Raw genomic sequence first — 21,695 nt, 5'->3', positions numbered from 1 at the left:
TGTGACCAGGGGCCACATCCTTGCAACAACCAATTAAAAACATTAAAATCAATATTAGCATTCCTTGTCACTACCCTAGGAGAATAGTGACATTCCTGATTGTTGACACGGTCATCATAGAGAGGAGAGTATGTATGTGTACTAAGTCAGGCATGAGTGTATGTATGGTGGTATGGGGAAATCTCTAATGGTCCGTTGCAACATATACTCATTGCCCCGAATAGGGGTGGACATAGAGTTAGGTTGTTTAAATCCGGGTATGCAGTTGTAAAGGATCCAAAACAATGGAGTGTGGTAGCGAATTACTAAATAACATGAAAAATCGAAATGAGCACATAGACAAAAAAACTGCGTATCTGGAAAGAACATGGGCAGTGATCATCCACAGTGTGTATTGTCATATCCGGGTGTTAGGAATAGCAAGCATCAAGTAATGCACTAACCTGTCAGATTCCATTCAGGTTTCAGAGGAGTCTGCAGAACATCAACAGTGGTGGCTGCTCCACAACAATTGGACCAGTGGCAGATCCCTCTTTCTACCCCTCCCAGAGCTGACAGTGGTGACAGAGGCATCTCTGCAAGATCACCTAGGAGAGATGGGGATGAGAAGACTACATGGTATTGTAACAAACAGGACAGTGTGGTGTCCTAGTTTCTGTGCCTGAAGATCTTGCTCCTCTGGAACTGGTTGAATAGTCAGGGCATTGCCCTGATCATGCACCACCTTGGCAGGATCTTTAAACAGCAGGATGAAAAAACTTGTCAGTGATGCCTTCTTCAATGTCGCTGTACTGAAGAACCGGGTTTTTAAACCCACCGGTTTAAAAACCCGGTGGGTTTAAAAAGTCTTCGGATTCACCTGTCTTGGTATACAGAGACCCAGAATACTTCTGGGTGGCGTCAAAGACCAAATTTATTAACTGCAGCTAGTAACAGTGGTCCTAGAAGTACATCACGGTGTAAATTCTCAGGAGACTGCTCAATTTTGTAAGGCGAAACATCTCTTTTTATACACAATATTCAATTCACAAACATACACCCATTGCGCAAAATTCTAACCAATAAGGCACATTCTCAAACAAAGTATCACATGACGAAAAGCTCAGTTTGAAATAACCCAACCCAAAGTTAATTATTAGGAATGTCCCAAATTCAATCTCCACAAGCCGGACAAACCCATAATTGAAAGCTCAATGCATGTAATGAAAGAGCATAGAAAAGGAAACAATGACAGATAACGAGCAAGATAAGGCATGTGTAAGGAGACTTAAAAGTTAACAATGTCCTGAACATTGATTGGCAATCTCAGACAACGATCAAACCAGGGAAATTGGCTTAGCAAGGTCAGTTTCAGGTGAAGGAGTCAGGTCCTTACAATTCACCTTAAAGTCAAGAAAGGACCTAGTTAATGTATGCCGGTACGAAAAGGCCAGGTCGCTTCATTCGTTCGACCTTATTCATCGGCCTGCGTGATGGCAACACAAAATGGAGGCACGGACAAAATGGAACCCATATTCGAGACGAAGTCTCTGAATAAGTAATGAACTCGCTAGTTAACGTGACGAATTCACTCCATATTAGCCAAACTCACTAAATACGGTACGACCTCACCAAAATCGTGACGGAACCATAACCTCACGGGGCAAGATCAGATTTACAGAACCTCAGTACGCTGCATGCTGGGACACATTTGTGTCTTGGTGTGCCACCCGTTTTACGGACCTTTGCAGGACAAACTGTGGAGGTCTTGTTGTTTTCTGTGTTTTTTGCCCAGCACGTACAATGGGTATGTGTAGATCTGTAAGTTCTTTTAGCCTTTTTCGCTTTAACCTAAATTGAAACACAGCAATCTAACCATGAAAGAGTGGAGCACTCTCAAGAGAATTGCAGACAATCCAGATATCATCTGTCAAACTGCGGATAAGGGCGGAGCGCTCGTGATTATGGACAATGCATTTTATGAACAACAAGTACAACTACACGTGTCAGACACCAACACATACGCCAGATTAGAGTACAATCCAACTAATGAATTTCGAACAACACTCGAAACCATTTTACAGAAGGCAATGGATCAAAACGTTATCTCTGAGAAAGCCAGAAGGTTCTTGACCCAGGAGAATCCTAGAACACCAACGTTATATATGCTCCCCAAGGCCCACAAGGATCTACATAAACCACCTTTCAGACCAATCGTAGCTATGAGAGGAAGCATACATAAACCGGTAAGAAAGCTCATAGATAAACATCTGCAACCCCTGGTTATTAAAACACCAACATACGTTCGAGATACGACTGATTTTCTCCAAAGGATTAACAACATTCAGACTACACCAAATGAGGAACTTTGGCTTTGCACAGTAGATGTAAAAGTGTTATACACCTCTATTCCCCACAATCTGGGAATTGAAGCCATAGAAGAAGCCCTACTCAAATCTAACATCGAACCTCAACTACAATGGTTTTTGATAGAGCTGTTAGCATTCACCCTATATCAAAGCTACTTTATTTGGAAAGACTTGTGCTACCTTCAACTCAGCGGTACTTCAATAGGCAATTGTGCCGCCCCAGTTTATGCAATTTTGTTTATGCACCACTTCGAACAACAAAAAATTCTGAACGAACCAATATCGATTGAACATGGAAGAGTGTTTTTGCGTTACATAGACAATATATTCATTTTATGGGCAGGACCAGAGAATGAATTATTGATGTTCCTAAAATTACTGAATGAGATCAATGATCGTATACAATTCACATGGACATATGACCAACACTCCATCAACTTTCTAGATGTGCAAATCAGATTAGAGAACAACAAGTTCATGACGACTTTATACCAGAAGCAGACAGACCGCAACAGCATGTTGCATTACTCCAGTTTTCACAAACCAAGTTTAAAAAATAATTTACCCTTGTCGCAACTGATGAGATTAAAAAGAATTATATGGGACCCCACAGACTATGCCAAACACACAGAAGCAATGTGTAGCAAATTTCGTGATCGAGGATACCCAGAACATGTACTGGTAAAAACTAAAAGCAAGTGTGCAAATTTCAAAAGAGAAGAGTTACTCTCACCGAAAGAAAGAACTGATAACAAAAGAATGACAGTGGTCTCTAAATATTCCACTTTGAGCAACAAATACAGGAACATTATCTTAAAACACTGGCAACTATTGAGCAGAGAACCAGACTTTATGGGTTTGTTTGAACAACCACCAATTTTTGCATACACCAGAGGTCCTAACCTTAAGGAACTATTAAAAAAAATATATATATATCAGAACTACAACGGAGAAATATCATGGCACAACCATGTTACAACTGCAGTGACTGCAACAATGTTATAAAAGGGAACATTTTACATCATCCCATGAAAGGCACCACCATTAAGTTAAAAGTGAATGCTACATGCAATACTTCAAACGTGATCTATCTACTCAAGTGTCAATGTGGCTCATGCTATATGGGCCATACAGAACGTAAAATCAGTACAAGAATTCTCGAACATAAGAGTAATATCAGGACATCAAATATGAAATCCACAGTGGCAGCGCACTTTGTTGAAAAGAGACACAATATAGCACAGCTGCAATTTATGGTATTGGAAAACGTGGTGAACACAGAAGGAATGAGCATGAACAACAAATTACTACAGAGGGAAAACTTTTGGATTTGTTTCCTGTGCACGATGCAACCCACTGATTTGAATGACAGGATGGAATTTTTATGTTACTTATAAACATCATATAATTTAGTATTCCACAGGCTCACTTCAGTGATGATGTGATATAATGTTCATTAACACTTATAAATGTTCACATTCTAACTTATTTATATACATAATCATGGATATGGATGTATATTGTTTAGTCCTAAGACAGCATTTTTATACATTACAGACACTAGAATAAGGAAATTCTCCCATTCTCCCAATTCATAACCTTTTTCTGTTTCACTTTACACATATTCCCCATTACAAGATGGCCCCCATCTTAGATAGAAACAAGTCTGTCATTTATTTTCAACACTTCGCCGTTGAACGCTGATTTCCAACTTTATTAACAGAACCACACACAACGTCACAGTAACCACATCGAGCGAAGTTGTGGATCGACTGACATATACTTTGACAGAACGAGTAAGTACATTTCTCGAACTGTTACCGCTATGGCGTCTATTTTAAGACCTATAGAACATGAAGCTGGGGTTTTACATTATTAATTTCGCCACCGTTTATCCGCACACAACGATATGATATTCAGACTGTTGTTTATCTGTTGGGAACACCGTGCAATTGACACGCAAGCTCTAAAACATTTGCACACGCTTTTAAATGTAACCGTGAACGGTAACTTTACACATGAAGACGATTTGGATGTGTAATATGACTAGAAAATACGTTGCATGCTTCTGCTAGATTCACGATGTTTTATTCTTCGGCAAGAATGCTTTAACACCTTTGAACACTGATTATTATTTGTTCTCCCACTAAAGAATACGGTTAATGGAGCATGTTTTGAAAAAACTGTTAACCGAATAATGGCAATCTGTTTGCAAGATTTGCAAGATAGAATATGATCAACTAGACCCTTAATCATCGCTGTTTATTCTAGATTTAATGTTGGAATACTGATAAATGCTAATTGAAATAGAATACAGAGGATTGTTCCTCATAATCAGACCTGTTAATTTTTGTTACAGAGATTTCCCCTGATGAAGTGCTTATGGATAGCATGAAATGCATAGGGATCTATGTTTAAATACTTTGGGATATCCAGACTAATGGAATCCTAATTGAATTGGAATGTACAAATGATTGATAATTTGGACATAAGAAACAAAATGAAGTAAAGAACACAATGAACTGAAAGTTGAATTGGTTTACTATTTCTATTACCCTCATCGGGTTCTATATACGCTGTGCAATGGGGGGCAACCCCTAACAGGATTTGCTTTATAGAACTTTCTAAAGTTGCCATTTGTGCTAAAGGTACATTCAATTTGACATGTGCAACATGTCGTGTTTATTACAATTATTCTTTTGATACCTTGTAGTACTATATTTAGTCTTCCCATTGAGGAGTAAACACTGCTGAGTTGTCAGCGTGTAACCCTGTACTCTCCAAGGAGGCTACTAACCTTTGTCCAGTAAAAAGGACAATGTGGGATTTTTATTGGCAGAATATGTAAAACATATGCCCTGCTTTTTAATATACAGCACCCTGCCTTAGGGCTCGTTAGGCCTGCCTTAGGGATGACATATATATTAAAAAGAAAGGTTTGGGCTTTGGCAAAGTTGAGGTACCATTTTAAAACTGCTCTTTCAGCCTTAAATTGTGGCTGGGAGTCATGCTTTGGTTTGTCACACTGACCAAGGCAGAATAAGTGCTACAGCCCACAAAGTACACTTTAACGTACTTGCCCAGGGTACCCTTGGTACCATATACTAGGGACTTACATGTCAGTTAACATTTGACAATTGTGGGTGAGTCATTAAGACATTTTAAAAAGAGTAAGAGCGCTAGCACTGACACCTGGTTGGCACTTACAGAGTTCAAAAACCAGTAACATCAGGACAAAAACTTGGGGGTAATCACGAAAAAAGAGGCATTTCCTTACACCGACCTACCGGTCTTGTTCAAATCTCCTGCTATGAAGTGATTTCTAAAAGGTTTAATCCGTGTTTCCTCCTAAACCCTTTGTGATGCCTCAGTGGGACCTTAATTGAGTCTTCTTTTGTGCACCACTTTTAAGCCGTAGCGCTTCTGGCCTCTACTCTGGTGGAAGGTCAGCTCTCTATTGGGTTTCCTGGGTGTAGAAATGCAAGGCAATGCAACAGGGGCGTAACACAGGCCCCGCAGCCCCCACGGTGTGGGGGGCCTCCTCAGCACAGCACTTCGGTCGGAGAGCGTTGGTCAAGAAGCAGCCTCCAGAAGAATTGAGGGCCAATTCCACCAGGAACACCAACTTGCTACCAATAAGTTTGCATGCGGAGCGCCTGTCCTGGACATTTGTCAGAGCACAAAGTGGACTTCAGAGCACACATTCACGAAGCAGTACTGCCTTGACATCCAGATCTGAAAATAAGAGTATTTGGCCTGGGTCCATCCGTAGACCTACCACCCTGGAAGCTACTGGTACTGCAGTGGTACGAATTCTAAAGATGGAGAATCAGTATCCATCAAGAGAACAAGCTGCTTTCCTTCGGTAAAGCTCTTTATGGCGGATACTCTAGCCGCCCTCTCGCCCCCTTGTTCTACAGAATGGCTTTGTTTCCATCCAAAAATGTTCCAAATTAAAGACCTTCACACTTTCACAAATAACTGTTTTTTTGGGTTTCTTGTCCAAAGGTGCAGAGAGTGTCCAGAATAAAATTAACATCAGCACTCTTGAGCGGCACCTATGTGTGGTTTTGGTCATCACCTCTGAGGCAAGGCAGTGTCTACACAGAGCTGCATTATGCCACCTACCGGCGCTAAGGGACTATGCTGAAAAATCTTCTGGATCCAGTCTGGCACATCAAGATATTCCAAAGGTGAGGAATCTGCAATTAGATCGTGTCGACCCTTGTTATCAAAAGGGTGTAAATTGTTGCTCTAGGTGCACAAGAAATATCCAGAAGCGCCTGAATAACTAGTACTCTAGGTATGCAACAGCTTCCTGCACATCTGTGGCTTCCAAATGGGAAGTACCACAATGAAAACCTGGATCACTGGCAGTCCCTTGATTGCTTTTACCCCAGTAGGTCGGGAAAAGACTAGGGGTCAGCGGTCCTGAAAGGAAAAGCTGAAAGCAGAGGTTCCAATAATCTCTGGCAGGGAGGTGGGAATTTTCTGGGCAGTGGACCGGGGACATTTCATCTCCACTTAAACTCCAGACACATTCTCTACTTGGAGTAGGTGAAGCAGAGTGATTTATAGGGAAACCCAGTCAGCTATTGATGGTGATAATATCTCCTAATGATATTCTCATGCTTCCCACTCCAAAGATGGAATATAGTGGTACACATCCAGTCCTATTAATATGCTTTGGGACAACAAATCACACACCTAAAACCTAAATAGGTGAATCCTTGTTTCAGTTATGTAGATCTCGTCCCTCCCACCAATGAAAAATCTCAGCTACCACTGACCACGTGTGAAGCATGGACCCTCAATATTTTGGTACACCAGAAGGATGCAGTTAGATGCAAACTCAAAACCAGCACTTAAGTACATTCTAAGACTAGTCTGTCTTACCTCTTATTTTTAATCCTGTGAACTCTGTGTTGTGACTTAGACAACCATCCCCTAAGTAAGTGGACTCGTATTGCTTTGAGAACTAGTCTCTACTATCATGAAAGTCTTACTTACTTGGGTTATTTTGTTATTTTTGGTGGTAGTTTCTTTTTATTACTTTACTTTTTGGGGAACTTTATGTGGATTTTCATCTGCCTGGTCATATACCCAATACATTGCCCAGTTATGTATACAGAGCTGCTGAGAAACTAGGGCAGCGCTTAGATATATCTAGCATACTTGAAACAATATACCATTATGCCTGACTTCTTTACCTGATTGACTGAATATTATAAATACAGGCCATGGTAAACGACTTGAAACTTAAGTGATTCTGATTGTAGCTGAAGCTGTCTGAACCATTCCTTATAGAACATCATTGGAAGTAGCTCCTGTGTCATTTGTTCTTTAGCACCTACCTGTATAAATGGCATTTTCCAGCATTTATTCTTTCATACATTTTTCATAGATTCAGACATTATTTGAAAAAGTTGTCTCGCAGCAGATAATGCTGAGAAGCGTAGGTGCAAAAGACAAGAAAAGTGAAATAGAGAAGGGACAGCCGGGACAAATTGGGAGGACAAGATAGATCCTCAGGGGGAAGGAAAGAAAATGCTTCAGAAAGGAGTTGATGGCTAGGGGTAGGCCAGTTCTTCTTTGACCTTTGAGGATCTCAGAGGCGTATGCTACATCCCTCAAGATTATTCTGAAGGAGTTACCCAGGTGTTGAGGGTTGAGGTCAGGATCTGGTTCAGGCCCCTCTAATAGCTGCTGTGCAGGGGGTATCCCATTCCCAACAACCTCCCCTCAAGAGGGCACTGGGGATCTGGAATATGATGAGTAATCTATGCTTTTCCTTGATGATGACTAGGGATGGAAGACTGCCACACTACTGTTTTCTTCTCTCTTAAGTCAAGAATTAGGAGATAACTGGATGGATAGCGCTTTCCCAGATCATAAATGTATTCTGGCACACGAGAAAACAACAATGACGAAAAACCAGGGTGCATGTTGAAACTCTACCCAGAAGTTATTGCTGCATCCGTCTGTTCTTGTTGTACAAGTGCAGTAAATGTAGCTCAGCAACCCTCACTTTATATTTTGGAAAAGTGGTTCCTTAAAGTATGCTTTTCCACCCAAGTGGGTTAACTGACTTTTTAGGTTTGTGCTGTTTCGATGTTTTGAGTTCCATTTTTTGATTTACTTAACAGGTAAGGGTAATATTTGTTTTTGTCCTTATTCTTGCATCACTTTCTGTTATATTTTCCAGGTGGTGACCCTACTGAAAGTGATCCAGTATCTGTGCAGGTGCGAATTAATCATGATCTTGGGCCTCCATGTTCCCACAACTGGAAACATTGGAGGCTACTGAGGTTCAGGATAGACCTTGGGCACTGACAAGCCGATACAGGGCTCTTCAGCATGGAGCAAAATGGACATGCCGAGCCGCTTGCACTAGTAGTACAGCTTGGATGTAGAAGTGTGTGATGTCTTGGACTCCAAGGCTGAAGGGTTGCAGTGGAAAGCAGAGCATCACAATGGAAGGGTGATCCTATCCTCCCCTGGTATCTTGGTATAAGCATGAGCACTGGCTGCTGGTATACAGAAGGAGAGAGCAGGCCCACAGTTCTCTCCCTTTTCTCCATCGCACAGGTGGGTCTTCGTAGACAGCCATGTGCTAGAAAGACATCCCTGCTCATTCAAGAGGCCACTAGATTTAACTACAAGCAACCCCCATTCCTTGAGGAGAATGTCTTCAGGACTGCAGATCGAACAGATGACCACAGGAAGCAATCAATGCCTAGTACTTACTTATTTTCCAATGTCCCTTTCCAGTTTTGAAAATGAGCCTGTGTCGTGGCCTCATCCAGGACACAGTTTCTACTATGAGGGCAGAAGTGACCCTTCCAGCATGGAAGACAAATTGAGTTCGACCCTAGTTTTCTATAAATCCTCTAACGCATACCTATGATCCAGTCGACCTACTGGAGGCCACACAGGTGTGGGGGCTTTACCTCCTCCACGGCTGGCTGTAGATTCCTAACACTGGTAGAACCCGATATTCTGGCCATCAATTGATCAGAGCGTGTATCGATCTGACGTACCTTGTGTTGATTTCTTTTGCCGACAGTGTTCGGTGTCCAGATAATAGGTTCTCCTCTCCCACTCATTGGAAGGCCTTCCTGAGCCAAGGTGCTGGGACAGAGCTGGTAAGAACCAGAGGTTCCTGGAGTGGCTAACTCTAGCTTCCCTGGTACTTAGGCCTCACTGTGACTTCCTTCCTGTATGAGGAGCCTGGGTGGGCGCCTTTGGAATTGGGCTCAAAGTGGCTGCGTCATTTGCTCATTTTGTGAGCAAAGGGGAACTAGGAGTTCTGTAACTTGCTCTAATTCTTGGAGCTTCACCACATCCTTCCTCTGTGTTAAAAACAGGTTGGTGACAGTTATATTTGGGTGCATTCTGGGTCCGTTCATCAGCATTCATGTAACAAGCCCTGGTTGCCACCCTGTGGTCTTTCCTGGAGTAGTGACGCACTGGATAGGGTAAGTGTACCTCTGAAAACGGCTGAGGCAAGTCAGGGCTCTCTTCTAAAGAGGAGTCTCTATGTCTAAGGATCTGTAAAATCATCTCTTGAGTGTTACACCCTCACATTGTACACCTACAAAGTTTGTTTCATTTATTTACATAATATTAAATTGGGGGTTTCATTGAGCAGTAAATGTATGTTTAATCATGCTAAATGTTGTGTTCTTGCAGTAATTCACTGAATGATAGGCATTATCTCTCTTTATGCAGCATACAGGTGGAGGATCATCCCACAGGCTTCCTGCGAGCTATGCAGCAACATGTAAATCCAGATTTACAATTGGTATGTGCAGAACAATAACATTTCTCATTGGATAAACCTAAATATACAGTTGTTTGCCTTGGCTAAGAGGAAGTGTATACAATTATGGCTTAGGCAGCAGCCTTGCAATATTTATAAGCATAATGCCTCACTGCAGCATCCCTTCACAAACATTTTGTGACATCCTGTGTTTTAGAACTATGTGTCTAGCCCCCTGAACAACAGGTGATGCCTCACACAAAACAGTTATGTGGCCATACTTGCTATATGCCCAGATTCCCAGGAATGCAAGGCTTTGCCAGAATTTTGAATGATCACAGGACATATGCACTCAATAGGAAAACTGACTGTATACACTGAATATTTCCATTAGAAATCTAGTGCATTTTCTTTGCATATTGAAACATAAGTATTGGTAGCAAGACCTAATCAGCACTTTCCTGCAGGACTGCCATGCTTGATGCAACACAGCTGTAGCACTTCCATGAAGGACTCCCATGCTTGGTATAATTCATTTGTAGCGCTTCTCTGGAGGCCTGCCATGTCTGGTATAAAGGAGCTGCAGCACTTTCTGCATAGCTTCCATGCTTGATATCAAAGACCTGTTTTATATTTGATGATGTGGGAGATAGCTCATGCATCCCTGCACACGTCCTTTTCTGTTATTAACCTTACCCCTACCCAGATTTAAATAAGCCTATTGTTCCTGGGTAGGAGGTCCTTTTAGACCATTGTTTGACACAGAACTCACACAATCTCTTAAGGCTGAGAGACTATCTCCTGCTGGAGGTTAAGACCCTATGATTACGCTACCAGTTATTAGTACATGAGTGGTGAAAATATAGCATTGACCGAAAATAATTGTTGAGGGTCCTAAGGAATTTTCCAAAGAGATCCTCCAGCAACATCTGATCCCACTCTGTTTGATATTTTGGTATGAACGTCTGGAAGCAGAGTGGCGGTTAGACATTTCTTGCTTCCCTCTCCCTCGTTTGATATTTATAGATGGTATCAGAGAGCTGCAGCACTCTCTGCACGGTTGCATGGCGCAAAATGAAGCACCCCCCCGCAGAATGTGAAAAGGGCCCAATAGTCTCCCATATTTCACGGACATTCATTGGTCTTGGGGTAAATGAGGCCCCCCAGAAGGGTTGATGGGCCTCTAAAGGATTGGGGTGCCCCCACTGCACCACTGGGGCTGCAGGGCCTGTCGTTATGCCGGTCTCTGCTTATCTGCTTCATTTTAAATGCAACAGTATAACGACTTCTGATAGAGACTTGTAGTCGCAATTTCCTAACCTTTTGAAATATTCCCCAGGTGTCAAAGTGGAACAGGAACCTTTTCAGCAGGACCTCTGTGCGCCGGTGGGTGGCACCATTGCAGCTCTGCACTAATGCTGTTCTACCCTGGAAATGCTGAGCAGAGCCTATAAAGGTGCCACTCCAGTGCACTGACATCAGCTCCTTTCTGTGCTACCAGAGTCGGATCCGGCGCGCTCTCTGGTCTCTCAGAGACATTAACCTCAGTTTTTTTGTAGCAGTCTAAGTGGCAGTCCAAGGTCTGGTCCTGTTCCCACTCCAGGAGTCGCTGAAGATGTTCCAGAAGCCAGTCTTCTTTGAATTCTACATCTTCGGGTGAGTCAAAGAAGAAGCATAAAAAATTGAAACGTGACTCTGCAACCTATCGCCACTGGTATTTGCTTCAGCAGGTGGTTGTTGGGGGCTCCATGGCTCTAGATCTCGCTCCCTGGACTGCCTGACTTCAGAGCCGATCCCACAACTGGTTCTGCAACAACCCGAATTTCCAGGGCCATCTGCCACTCCACAATAGATCGAACAGTTCACCTCAGCCATGCTCTAGCTCACAGTTCTCTAAAGTTAGTCCTGGAGGGGCGCATCCATGCCAGATTTTTAAGAAAACTACATTTATGTAAATGGGATATCCCAAAAATCTGGCATGGACCCGGTCCTCCAGGACCGACTTTGGAGAACCCTGCTGTAGCTCCTTGGATCTTTGCCGACTGCCTCTGACATGCCTTCGAGCCCCAAGGAGCCGAGAGGCCTTCTATCTGAAGTACTGCTGTCAGGTTCACCCTCGACACCAGTTGGCCCATCCAAGACCCTCATAACACCCCCAGCTCTGATCACGACTCTGCCTCCACTGGCACAGTCCACACAATCCCTGGATCTTGAATGCCAGTGCCTAATCCATTGACACAGGATGAGTAGATACCCATAGTACTCTCCGACTCCAATTTGGTGCTGGTCTGACTTTGACAATTGAGGCGATGCATCCTCAACTTAATCTGCTGCTTCCACAACTGAGAACACGCATCCTCCACTCCCTTTTGGGCACGGAGTTAGACAATGATTATGATGTGGGTGATGAATTGGCTCGACCCTATAAAGATGACAGTTGATATGGTGGCTTGCAGGAGGCTAGTGGTCTCAATGCCTCCTCTGAAACAGGTCTTCACTCACCTCCTTGGTCCAGCCACCATAGAATCTGCTTCCAACGCAATGTTGCCAAAACAATTAAGTAGCCAATTCACCATCAACTTCACCTGGACTCCTACTGTGATGGGATGGGGACTGAGAACTGCAGCCTGATGCTTCACACTGGTCTATGAATGCAGGAGACACAGCGGTCACCCGGACAACTGAAAGGCTGGGTTGCAGCTCCAGCATTGCTGTCGCTCTCTCTATGTTCTGCGGGAAGGTTGAGAGGGCTGGATAGTCGGTACTGCTATAACAATAGCCGTTACGTCATGGTGGGGAAGCCTTCAGACTAATGCAGACACTCATATGAAGTACAGCGTGGTTGTTGGAGGAGTGCTATACACTCACTGAGATAGCAGTTGAGTAGGCGCAGCGCTGCACTTAATGGTGGATCCCCGACAGGCACTAGATGGAGCGGGTGATATGCAGAGGATATTAGGGTGAGGTCTGCAGAGGCAGCAGCCGTTGCAGTGGAAGGTAAATACCCCACCTTAGTTCTTTTTTACACTCGTAAGTTGTGTGTTGGAGGATCAGAGATATGGCTCACAGTTTTGGGCAAGTCCTCGAGGTACCGAGGGTGCCATTTCCTCACAATAGCCGCTCTTGAGAATCGGACATTGCGCGTAGTATCTGGGCAGCTACGGGGGAATTGTGGACAGCTATGCCCTCATGGGATTGTCTGGGGTATTACCTTGCCATTTTAGAGGGGGATGCCAGTGGATTCAAGGCTAAAGCTGGAAGCGAAATTCCCTTGGCTGCTGGAACTTCCAATATAGGTTTTCAAAAAGAATTACCTGGCCACCAGTTTTGGAACTGCTAGTTACTCATGCAGATTTGGAAATACAATGCATCACGTCATTGCATTTTACTTTCAAAGTTGTATTAATTCAACTTAATTTCAAACATCCTTTCATTTTTTTGAAGCATGAAAAGAATACACATTTCATTCATTTATACATTCCTCATGAATAAATGTTAATAAACACATAAAAAACTAAACAATTCAAAAACTTAAACATAACGACAATAAATTCAAATCTAACGATTAATTCAAACAATTACAACAGTCGGTGATTCAAACAATGCCTGTAGGCGCTATGACATTGAGTATTGTTCAGTTCGTTAAGCTCTTCAAACAGGTATACTGCAGGGACAACTTTCTCTGGAAGTGATTTGCTCTCTGGGTATATTTCATGTAGTGGCACCCTCTCTAGAGCTTCAATTAATGTGGATCCCGCGCAGGCAAAATATTAACGTGCCAACGCGTTTCCAATGTCCCTCTGCCTCAGGGGATTATCATCAGGGCTTAGACCACGGTGTAATCTTATCTTCTTTGCTGAAATTCAATCTCCTAATAGTATCCTCTTAGACACTGGAGTCTTCGTGTTTACCTGCGATGACTCCCACCTTGTATCCTTATTTGCGATTTAAATTGAGCCAAAATACTTCATTGAGGGCTTTACATTCCACCTTGTGAATGTTGTAATCCTTTTTCAGGGGATTTATGGCTCTTCTTAACAGGTTATGGAAATTTAGGCGATATTCTTCAAGCTTCACTTGGCAAATGGCATTTCTCCACAAACATAATTTTGGCTCATTTTGGCGCCTCCTGATAGGGGGTGACTTCAACTCTGTCGTATGCCGGACCCTAGACAGATTTCCGCCCAGAGACATCCCACCCGGACATAGATGGCTCACTGACTTCCTGGACGCCTTTGGTCTTTTGGACCTGTGGCGAACCCGCCACCCACGAGATACACAGTACACCTTCTTCTCGGGCCCACATCGATCGTTTCCTCGCCTCGATTATATTCTGGTGCCGCAATACCGCGACACAAAGGTTCAGGAGGTCACACACTTGGCGAGAGGTATCTCAGACTACTCGCCGCTGTTCGCCCACCTCACACTGGGCGACAAACAAGAGGGCTGCACTGCACCGATTAACGCGTGGTACCAGCGCTGTGAACCCATCCGACGTAAACTCCTCCGGTCCATAAACCGATACTTCGCAGAAAATGACGGTATGGTGGCCTCGTCCACGGTGCTCTGGGAGGCCTTTAAAACTGTATTTAGAGGAGAGGCCCTCTCGGCGATCTCCGGTCGCCGAAAGGAAAGTGAAGAGCAAATCGTAAACATGGAGAGGGACCTGTTAAAGCGGGAAGCAGAGGCTAACGCAGAGGTAGAGCCTGAAGCAGTTCATCTCATGGAACTCAAGGCAGCGGAATACAGAGCCCTAGTTACAGATGCCGCCAAGACCATAGCCAGGGACAAAGAGGGCAGACTATATGATCAAGGGGACAAAGCGGGCAAGCTCATAGCTTGGCTGGACAAAAAGCAACAGGCCCATAGGATAGTCGCAGAGCTCAAAACGGATACTTGTGCCGTGATCACTGAACCCCATGACATAGTCCGGAAATTTGCATCGCATTATCAGAAAGTATACAGCAAGGGCTCTGACAGACCGGAGGACGACTCGGTCTCCTTGCTGACCGACATCTGAATGCCCTATCTCTCAGATTTGGAAAGAGAGGACCTGGAGGCGCCAATAACTGTTGAGGAACTGGCCCGAGCGATCGGAGACCTCCGGCCTGGGAAAGCGTTGGGGCCCAATGGCTTACCTATAGAAATATATAAGCTCGCGCCCTCTGGCCTTAGTCCCTACTTAAAGAAAATGTTTGAGGAGAGCAAGGAACGAGGTATACTGTCGCGTGATCAGCGAATAGCCACAATAGTGGCCATCCATAAAGTAGGGAAACCTAGAGATTCCTGCGCCTCCTTAAGGCCCATATCCCTCCTCAATGCAGAGCCCAAAATCTTGGCCAAAGTCCTCGCCAACAGACTAAAACCTGTCCTCCCCGCTTTAGTTCACCCGGACCAGTCTGGCTTTATGCCACACCGGAACACAGCGCTCAACCTCCGTTGGTTACATGGAGTCCTGGGTCATTGCCATACTCTCCGGGAAGACACAGTGGTACTATCCCTTGACGCTACGATGGCGTTTGACACGCTTGAGTGGTCATTTTTGATGGCTGTCCTCCGTAAATTGGGATTCGGCCTGAGCTTTATAGGATGGGTGCGCCTTTTGTACGCAGCACCCTTGGCCCAGGTCTCGGTCAACAACAAAATCTCTGCAATATTTGAACTCGGACGAGGAACTCGACAGGGATGCCCTCTCTCGCCCCTCCTCTTTGCCCTCTCACTGGAGCCCCTGGCCACCTGGATTAGGCAAGACCTATCCCTGAAGGGAATACGCTTGACCGACGGTTAGGAGGACAGGATTTCGCTCTACGCGGATGATGTCCTGCTCTATCTCACCAGACCTCGCAAGTCCCTCATAGTGGTTATGGATATTATCAATAACTTCGGGAAGAACTCGGGCTACAGGGTTAATTGGGGCAAATCCGTCCTCTATGTCCTACAGGGTGATGTCCCCGTGCTCCCGCAGAATTGCCCCATTGCGATAACCACCGAGGGGTTCCGTTATTTGGGGGTATTCATCTCCAAAGAACCGGAAGTCAGATATGAGAGGAACCTTCTCCCGCCTCTGCAGCGATTCAAGAGGGACGCTGCCTCCTGGCAGCAACTACAGCTGTCCCTCCTCGGACGGGCAGCACTCTTCAAAATGATGGCGCTGCCTAGTTTCCTCTACGCCTTGCAAAATTACCCGGAACTGGTCCCAAACGCCTACTGCGCTTCTATTGAGGCCGCGCAGAGAGAACTGCAGTGGTCTGGAATGCCCCACATCTCCATACAGAAATTGACACTGGGATGGTTCGATGGCGGTATAGCACTTCCTGATATCCGCAAATATTACTGGGCCGCACATCTCTCCGCCATCAATCAGTGTACCTACGGGGATGGTGACGACCCAGCATACGGAATGGACCGCTGGCTCTTACCAGGCGGTAACTTCGAAGCGGCGCTCTACTCCAAACCGGGACGATACCCGCTGACGGGACCTATGCAACACTCGGTGCAGCTATGGCATATTGTACAACGCAAACTGGGCTGGGCTGACACCCTCATGATGGCCACCCCCCTGTGGGTTTCTGAGAGACTCGGAAGGCTAGGCCGTACCAAGGGGTTCCATAACTGGGACCTCTTAGGCATATCTCATGTCTGGGACCTGTGGGGCCCGAAGGGGATTATACCTTTTGCCTCACTCCAACACACCTACGAACTGGCTCACTCAGAACACTTTAGATACACGCAGATCAGACACTCCCTCCAGGCTAACATTCCGGCGGGAACACAGCCCCCTGCCTCCTCACCGCTGGAGGATAGACTCCTCGACGGTCATCTCCCTGAACATGCCATATCACTCACGTACAGAAAAATCATTAATCATTCTCCTGACCTATTGCTCCCCCTCAAGGGTAAATGGGAAGCTGACGGTCTAGAAATAGATGAGGAGGAATGGCAATCTGCACAAGCCTCCCCTAAGGAGGTGGCCATTTCGGTCAGACTCCGGCTCATTCAATTAAAAATCCTACATCGTGTCTACCTCTCAGGGACTAGACTACAACGAATGGGCCGAAGTTCAGATGGGCTTTGTAGACGGGGATGCGGAGAGGTAGGGACCTTCTTCCACATACTCTGGGAGTGCCCAAGGCTGCAGCACTACTGGACCAGAGTTACCCGATGCATGCAGAAAGTATGGGAGGTGGAGATCAGACATGAGGCCAAAAGGTGCCTGTTAAACATCTGAGAACACACGGACCTATCGCAGAGTGGGAAGTTGTGGGACACCCTGGGATTTGCGATTGCCGAAAGGAACATTGCTAAGCTGTGGGGGGCGGCTCGACCTCCTAAGGTCGGCCAATGGAAAACTGACATGGACTGGTGCATGCTCCAAGAAAAGACAGTGTACGAGGCACGGGGCTGCCCTCGGAAATGGACACAAATTTGGACCACCTGGAACGAGTACAGAGGGAACATTTGTGAACCCCCTCCGAATGCCTTAATTGACGAACCGCTTGTACTATGAATGTTCTTTGATATGCTTGTGTATGCCTTCATACTGTGATCATTATGTATGCCCTGGAATTCCCTGCGCTTGAATGTAGAATATTAATATTGCCTTGATTGTGATGATTGCCACCTATCTTTTTCTTCTTTTGTTGCTAACAAAAAGAATTAAAAAAAAAAAGAAAAAAAAATAATCCATCTTTTTTTTGCACTCCACACCACCCCAGTTCAGACATGGCCACATGCAAATCAGTCTGACCCTGTGCCTCATGGGAACAGTCCAGCCCGAACTGCCAAGCCATGCCTTCCCTGGACCGGAAACAAGCTTCGGAGGACCGGTTTCTGGCATTCCAGCGGTCTTCAACCCGGCTTGCTTGAATCCAGTGGTGTGGAGAGCATGGGACTCACGTCTGAGCATACCCATCCCACTCGGGGTGACACATGCAAAAACCACAGTTGATGGACAGAATGCAGAATAATGTCATACATTCACCCCAGTACAGAGATCTGGGCCAAAATCCATCGTTTTTTTGCACTCCACACCACCCCAGTTCAGACATGACCACATGCAAATCAGTCTGACCCTGTGCTTCATGGGAACAGTCCAGCCCGAACTGCCAAGCCATGCCTTCCCTGGACCGGAAACAAGCTTCCGAGGACCGGTTTTTGGCATTCCAGCCGTCTTCAGCCTGGCTTGCTTGAATCCAGTGGTGTGGAGAGCATGGGACTCACGTCTGAGCATACCCATCCCACTCGGGGTGATAAATGCAAAAACCACAGTTGATGGACAGAATGCAGAACAATGTCATACATTCACCCCAGTACAATGAGCTGGACTGTTCCCATGAGGCACAGGGTCGGACTGATTTGCATATGGCCATGTCTGAACTGGGGTGGTGTGGAGTGCAAAAAAACGATGGATTTAGTCCCAGATCTCTGAACTTGGGTGAATATATTACATTGTTCTGCATTCTGTCCATCACCTGTGGTTTTTGCATTTGACATCATAATTAGGCCCTTAAAGACTGAATAAGATTTCTATTCTGTAGAATTAAAGGATGGTTCTATCTCATTATAGAAACAATACTCGTTCCATGGGCTTTCCTTTCTAAAACCACCTAATCTGGTACTTTTGTTCAAATTGCTTGGGACTGTCGTATCTTGTTTTGAGGGAGTATCAAATCAATAGTGCATCATTGGCAGGTACATGGGTTCTGAGGGGCCCACTGCATCCCTACTATGGCTGTTTCTTTACTGCCAGACCATAGGATAGTAAGCTCTTTTGTTTTTTTACTAGCATTAGGGCCCATGGCAGCCTTTTACGCCACTAAATCACTGGTGAACCTAACTTCAGATGTTATAGTTCGAGGATGAATATAGATCCTTATCTTGATGACTGACATTTCACATAGTATATGCACTATCGAAGAGTGCATGTCTCTGCAGTGTGTATTCAGCTCCCTTGTGTAGCTTACCCCCCCCCCTACTCTCACTGTCCATTGTTGGTGCTACATACGCACTGTCTGTTGTTTGCTCCCTGAGGTTTCCTTGTGTTCTTTTCCCACCCCTCCCTCCTGGTGTCCATTCTTGCTGCTCTTTCCCTCAAGTGGCTTGTGTTTTTAATTGTCTTGTTTTAATGACCCCTTCAGCCCTCCCGTCTCCACTACAAAATAAAAAAACGAACAAAGCCAAATAACTCTTGCAAGTCAATTTGACTTTTTAAAATGTTTTTTAAAGATGTTGCACAGCAACGTGGGCTGCTGTGTAATATGGCTTAAAGTAAACAGAAAAAGACCTACTTTGTGGCCAACCCTGGTATTGGTATAGCACATTGTATTTACTTTAAGACATACTGCCCCACATCCTGCACATCTGTGCAACATTTCTAAAACAAATTGACAATGGCTATAGGTCTCCCATAGGTGAAACCTATTGACATTGCCAATGCTTGTTCACCTTTTGGCTACAAAGGGAAATCACTTCCCCATTGAAAAATCCTTTTCCATACAATCCTGCCAGTTTTGGGGGCATTCTGCTCCGCTTTTTGGCAATGATAGGGATTTACTCCTGCCTTGTCTATGAGTAAGTGTTCAACCTTTTCAAAAGATGGATGGTTCAGAGGGGTGCTTATGAATACTACAAACATGCAAGTTTGTGGGTGTGTAAAACCTCAGCAGGCATTTTGAGCCCACCTGCTTCCATCCACTTCCCTCTTCTGAGAATAGATTTAATTACATGAACATTGTCCTATGAATAAATTCTTTTAAGAGTGCAGACTCAACTTTTAGGAATACAAAAAGAGTTTTTGCGCTCATTAGAAATGTTGTTTGCGTGTTTAGGCAAACTCACAAATAGAAATAAGTGCACCAGTTGATTCTCAGGAAAGGTTTTTCAACATTCCTCATCTTCGCTTTCCCACATTTGGCCTTGTCTTTAGAATGCTAAATTGTTAATTGTTTGTGACACGCAGTCCGATGGCTGTTCTGATCATGACCAGATAGGCTTGGTACCACTCTTAGTGGATCAAAGCATGGTCAACTGACACAATATTGGGAATAATAATATTGAGTGACACAAAAATACTGTTGGAAAAAATATTGTGGTCCTAGACTTATAATGGAAACTACAAAAATATTGTGTCAAAAATATCGTCGACAATAAACATGTAAAAATATTGATTTCTTAATTTATGTCGATTTTAAAGTGATTTATCTAGTTTAGTTTAATATAAAATAATAATATGTTTAAGTAATAACTTTTTTAATTATATGTATAAATATTTTTGAAGTATATAGATTTGTATATATGTGTGTGTGTGTACACATTTATAATTATACGTGCGTGTGTATATACATTTATATATATTTACATATTTTCTCCACATTAAATAACCATTATTTAAACTAATTTAGTTTAATTAATTTAAAATAATTTAGTTTAAAATAATAGCATTAAAATAAATTACAAATCAGCAAACATATACAACCAGCAAAAACATCTAACCTAATTAAAATCTACAAATTACAATTTTAAAAGTGATTTTATTTATTTATACTGTTCACTACATTCACAAATAAAAACATTTTTAACATATATTAAAAATAATTTTACACATTTTCAAAAATACCAGAACAAAAATAAAGTGAAAAACTATATATATAAAAAATTTGTACCTAAACTATTTTAGTAAATATAAAATAAAAACATTTCTGTAAAAATAATATAAGCATTTCTTTACAAAAATATTAAACATAAAAAACAATACTAAATGAAAGGAGTTAGAATCACTATTCCAACTCCAGTTTAGGCAACAGTAGGTAAAGCATTGAAAATAGGAGGGGTTAAATTAAGCATTCCCACTCCAGTCTAAGCAGCAGTAGGGAAAGCGTTTGACTTCGAAGGGGTTTGGTTTGCTTTACGAACTTCAGTCTAAGCTACAGTAGGGAAAGCATTGTATTTCAGACGAGTTAGATTTACTATCCTAACTCCAGTCTTAGCAACAGTTCAGAAAACGCTGGACTTCGGAAGTGTTAGATTTGCTAATAACACTCCTGTCTAAGCACCAGTATGTAAAGCGTTGGACTTTGGAATGGTTTTGGTTGCTACTCTCATTACAGTCTAAACAACTGTAGGGAAAGAGTTGGACTTAAGAAGGGTTAGACTAACTATTCCCACTTGAGTGTCAGCAACAGTAGGGAAAATGTTGTGCTTTGGAAGGGATTCCCAGTCCCTTCTAAGCAAGATTACAGAAAGACACTGGACGTCGAAGGGGTTAGATTTACCATTCCCACTCCAGTGTAAGAAGCTCTAGGTAGAGTGCTGGACTTCTAAAAGGAGTTACATATAAGAATACATGTCCTAATCATTTGCAAAAAATATTTCAATACCTATTAAAAAAAATTAGAAAGTATAGTACATGTGAAAAATAATAAATATTATTATTATTTAAGAACAATATGAAAACATTTTAAAATATAACAAAGAAAAACACTACAATAAATTGTGAAAATGTTAAAATACCTACTTATTAAATTTAAATGAATACTAAAAAAGCAAAATATAGAATCAAAAATCATTCCCCAGGCAAACTTTCCAAT

At 43.4% G+C, this 21,695-nt stretch overlaps 1 protein-coding gene across 1 annotated transcript in view; it reads left to right on the top strand.

Moving 5' to 3' along the window:
• PIWIL4 (piwi like RNA-mediated gene silencing 4) overlaps window positions 1-21,695 on the top strand; it is a 376,427-nt gene that overhangs the window by 248,305 nt on the left and 106,427 nt on the right. The window contains exon 14 of the mRNA XM_086933498.1: window positions 10,080-10,152. Coding sequence (XP_086789624.1) covers window positions 10,080-10,152 — 73 coding nt within the window. The remainder of the gene's footprint in view (window positions 1-10,079; window positions 10,153-21,695) is intronic.

Source organism: Lissotriton vulgaris, chromosome 8 (genome assembly GCF_964263255.1).
Source record: "Lissotriton vulgaris chromosome 8, aLisVul1.2, whole genome shotgun sequence".
Lineage (NCBI taxonomy): Eukaryota > Metazoa > Chordata > Amphibia > Caudata > Salamandridae > Lissotriton > Lissotriton vulgaris.
This window is presented reverse-complemented; position numbering and strand designations above follow the sequence as displayed.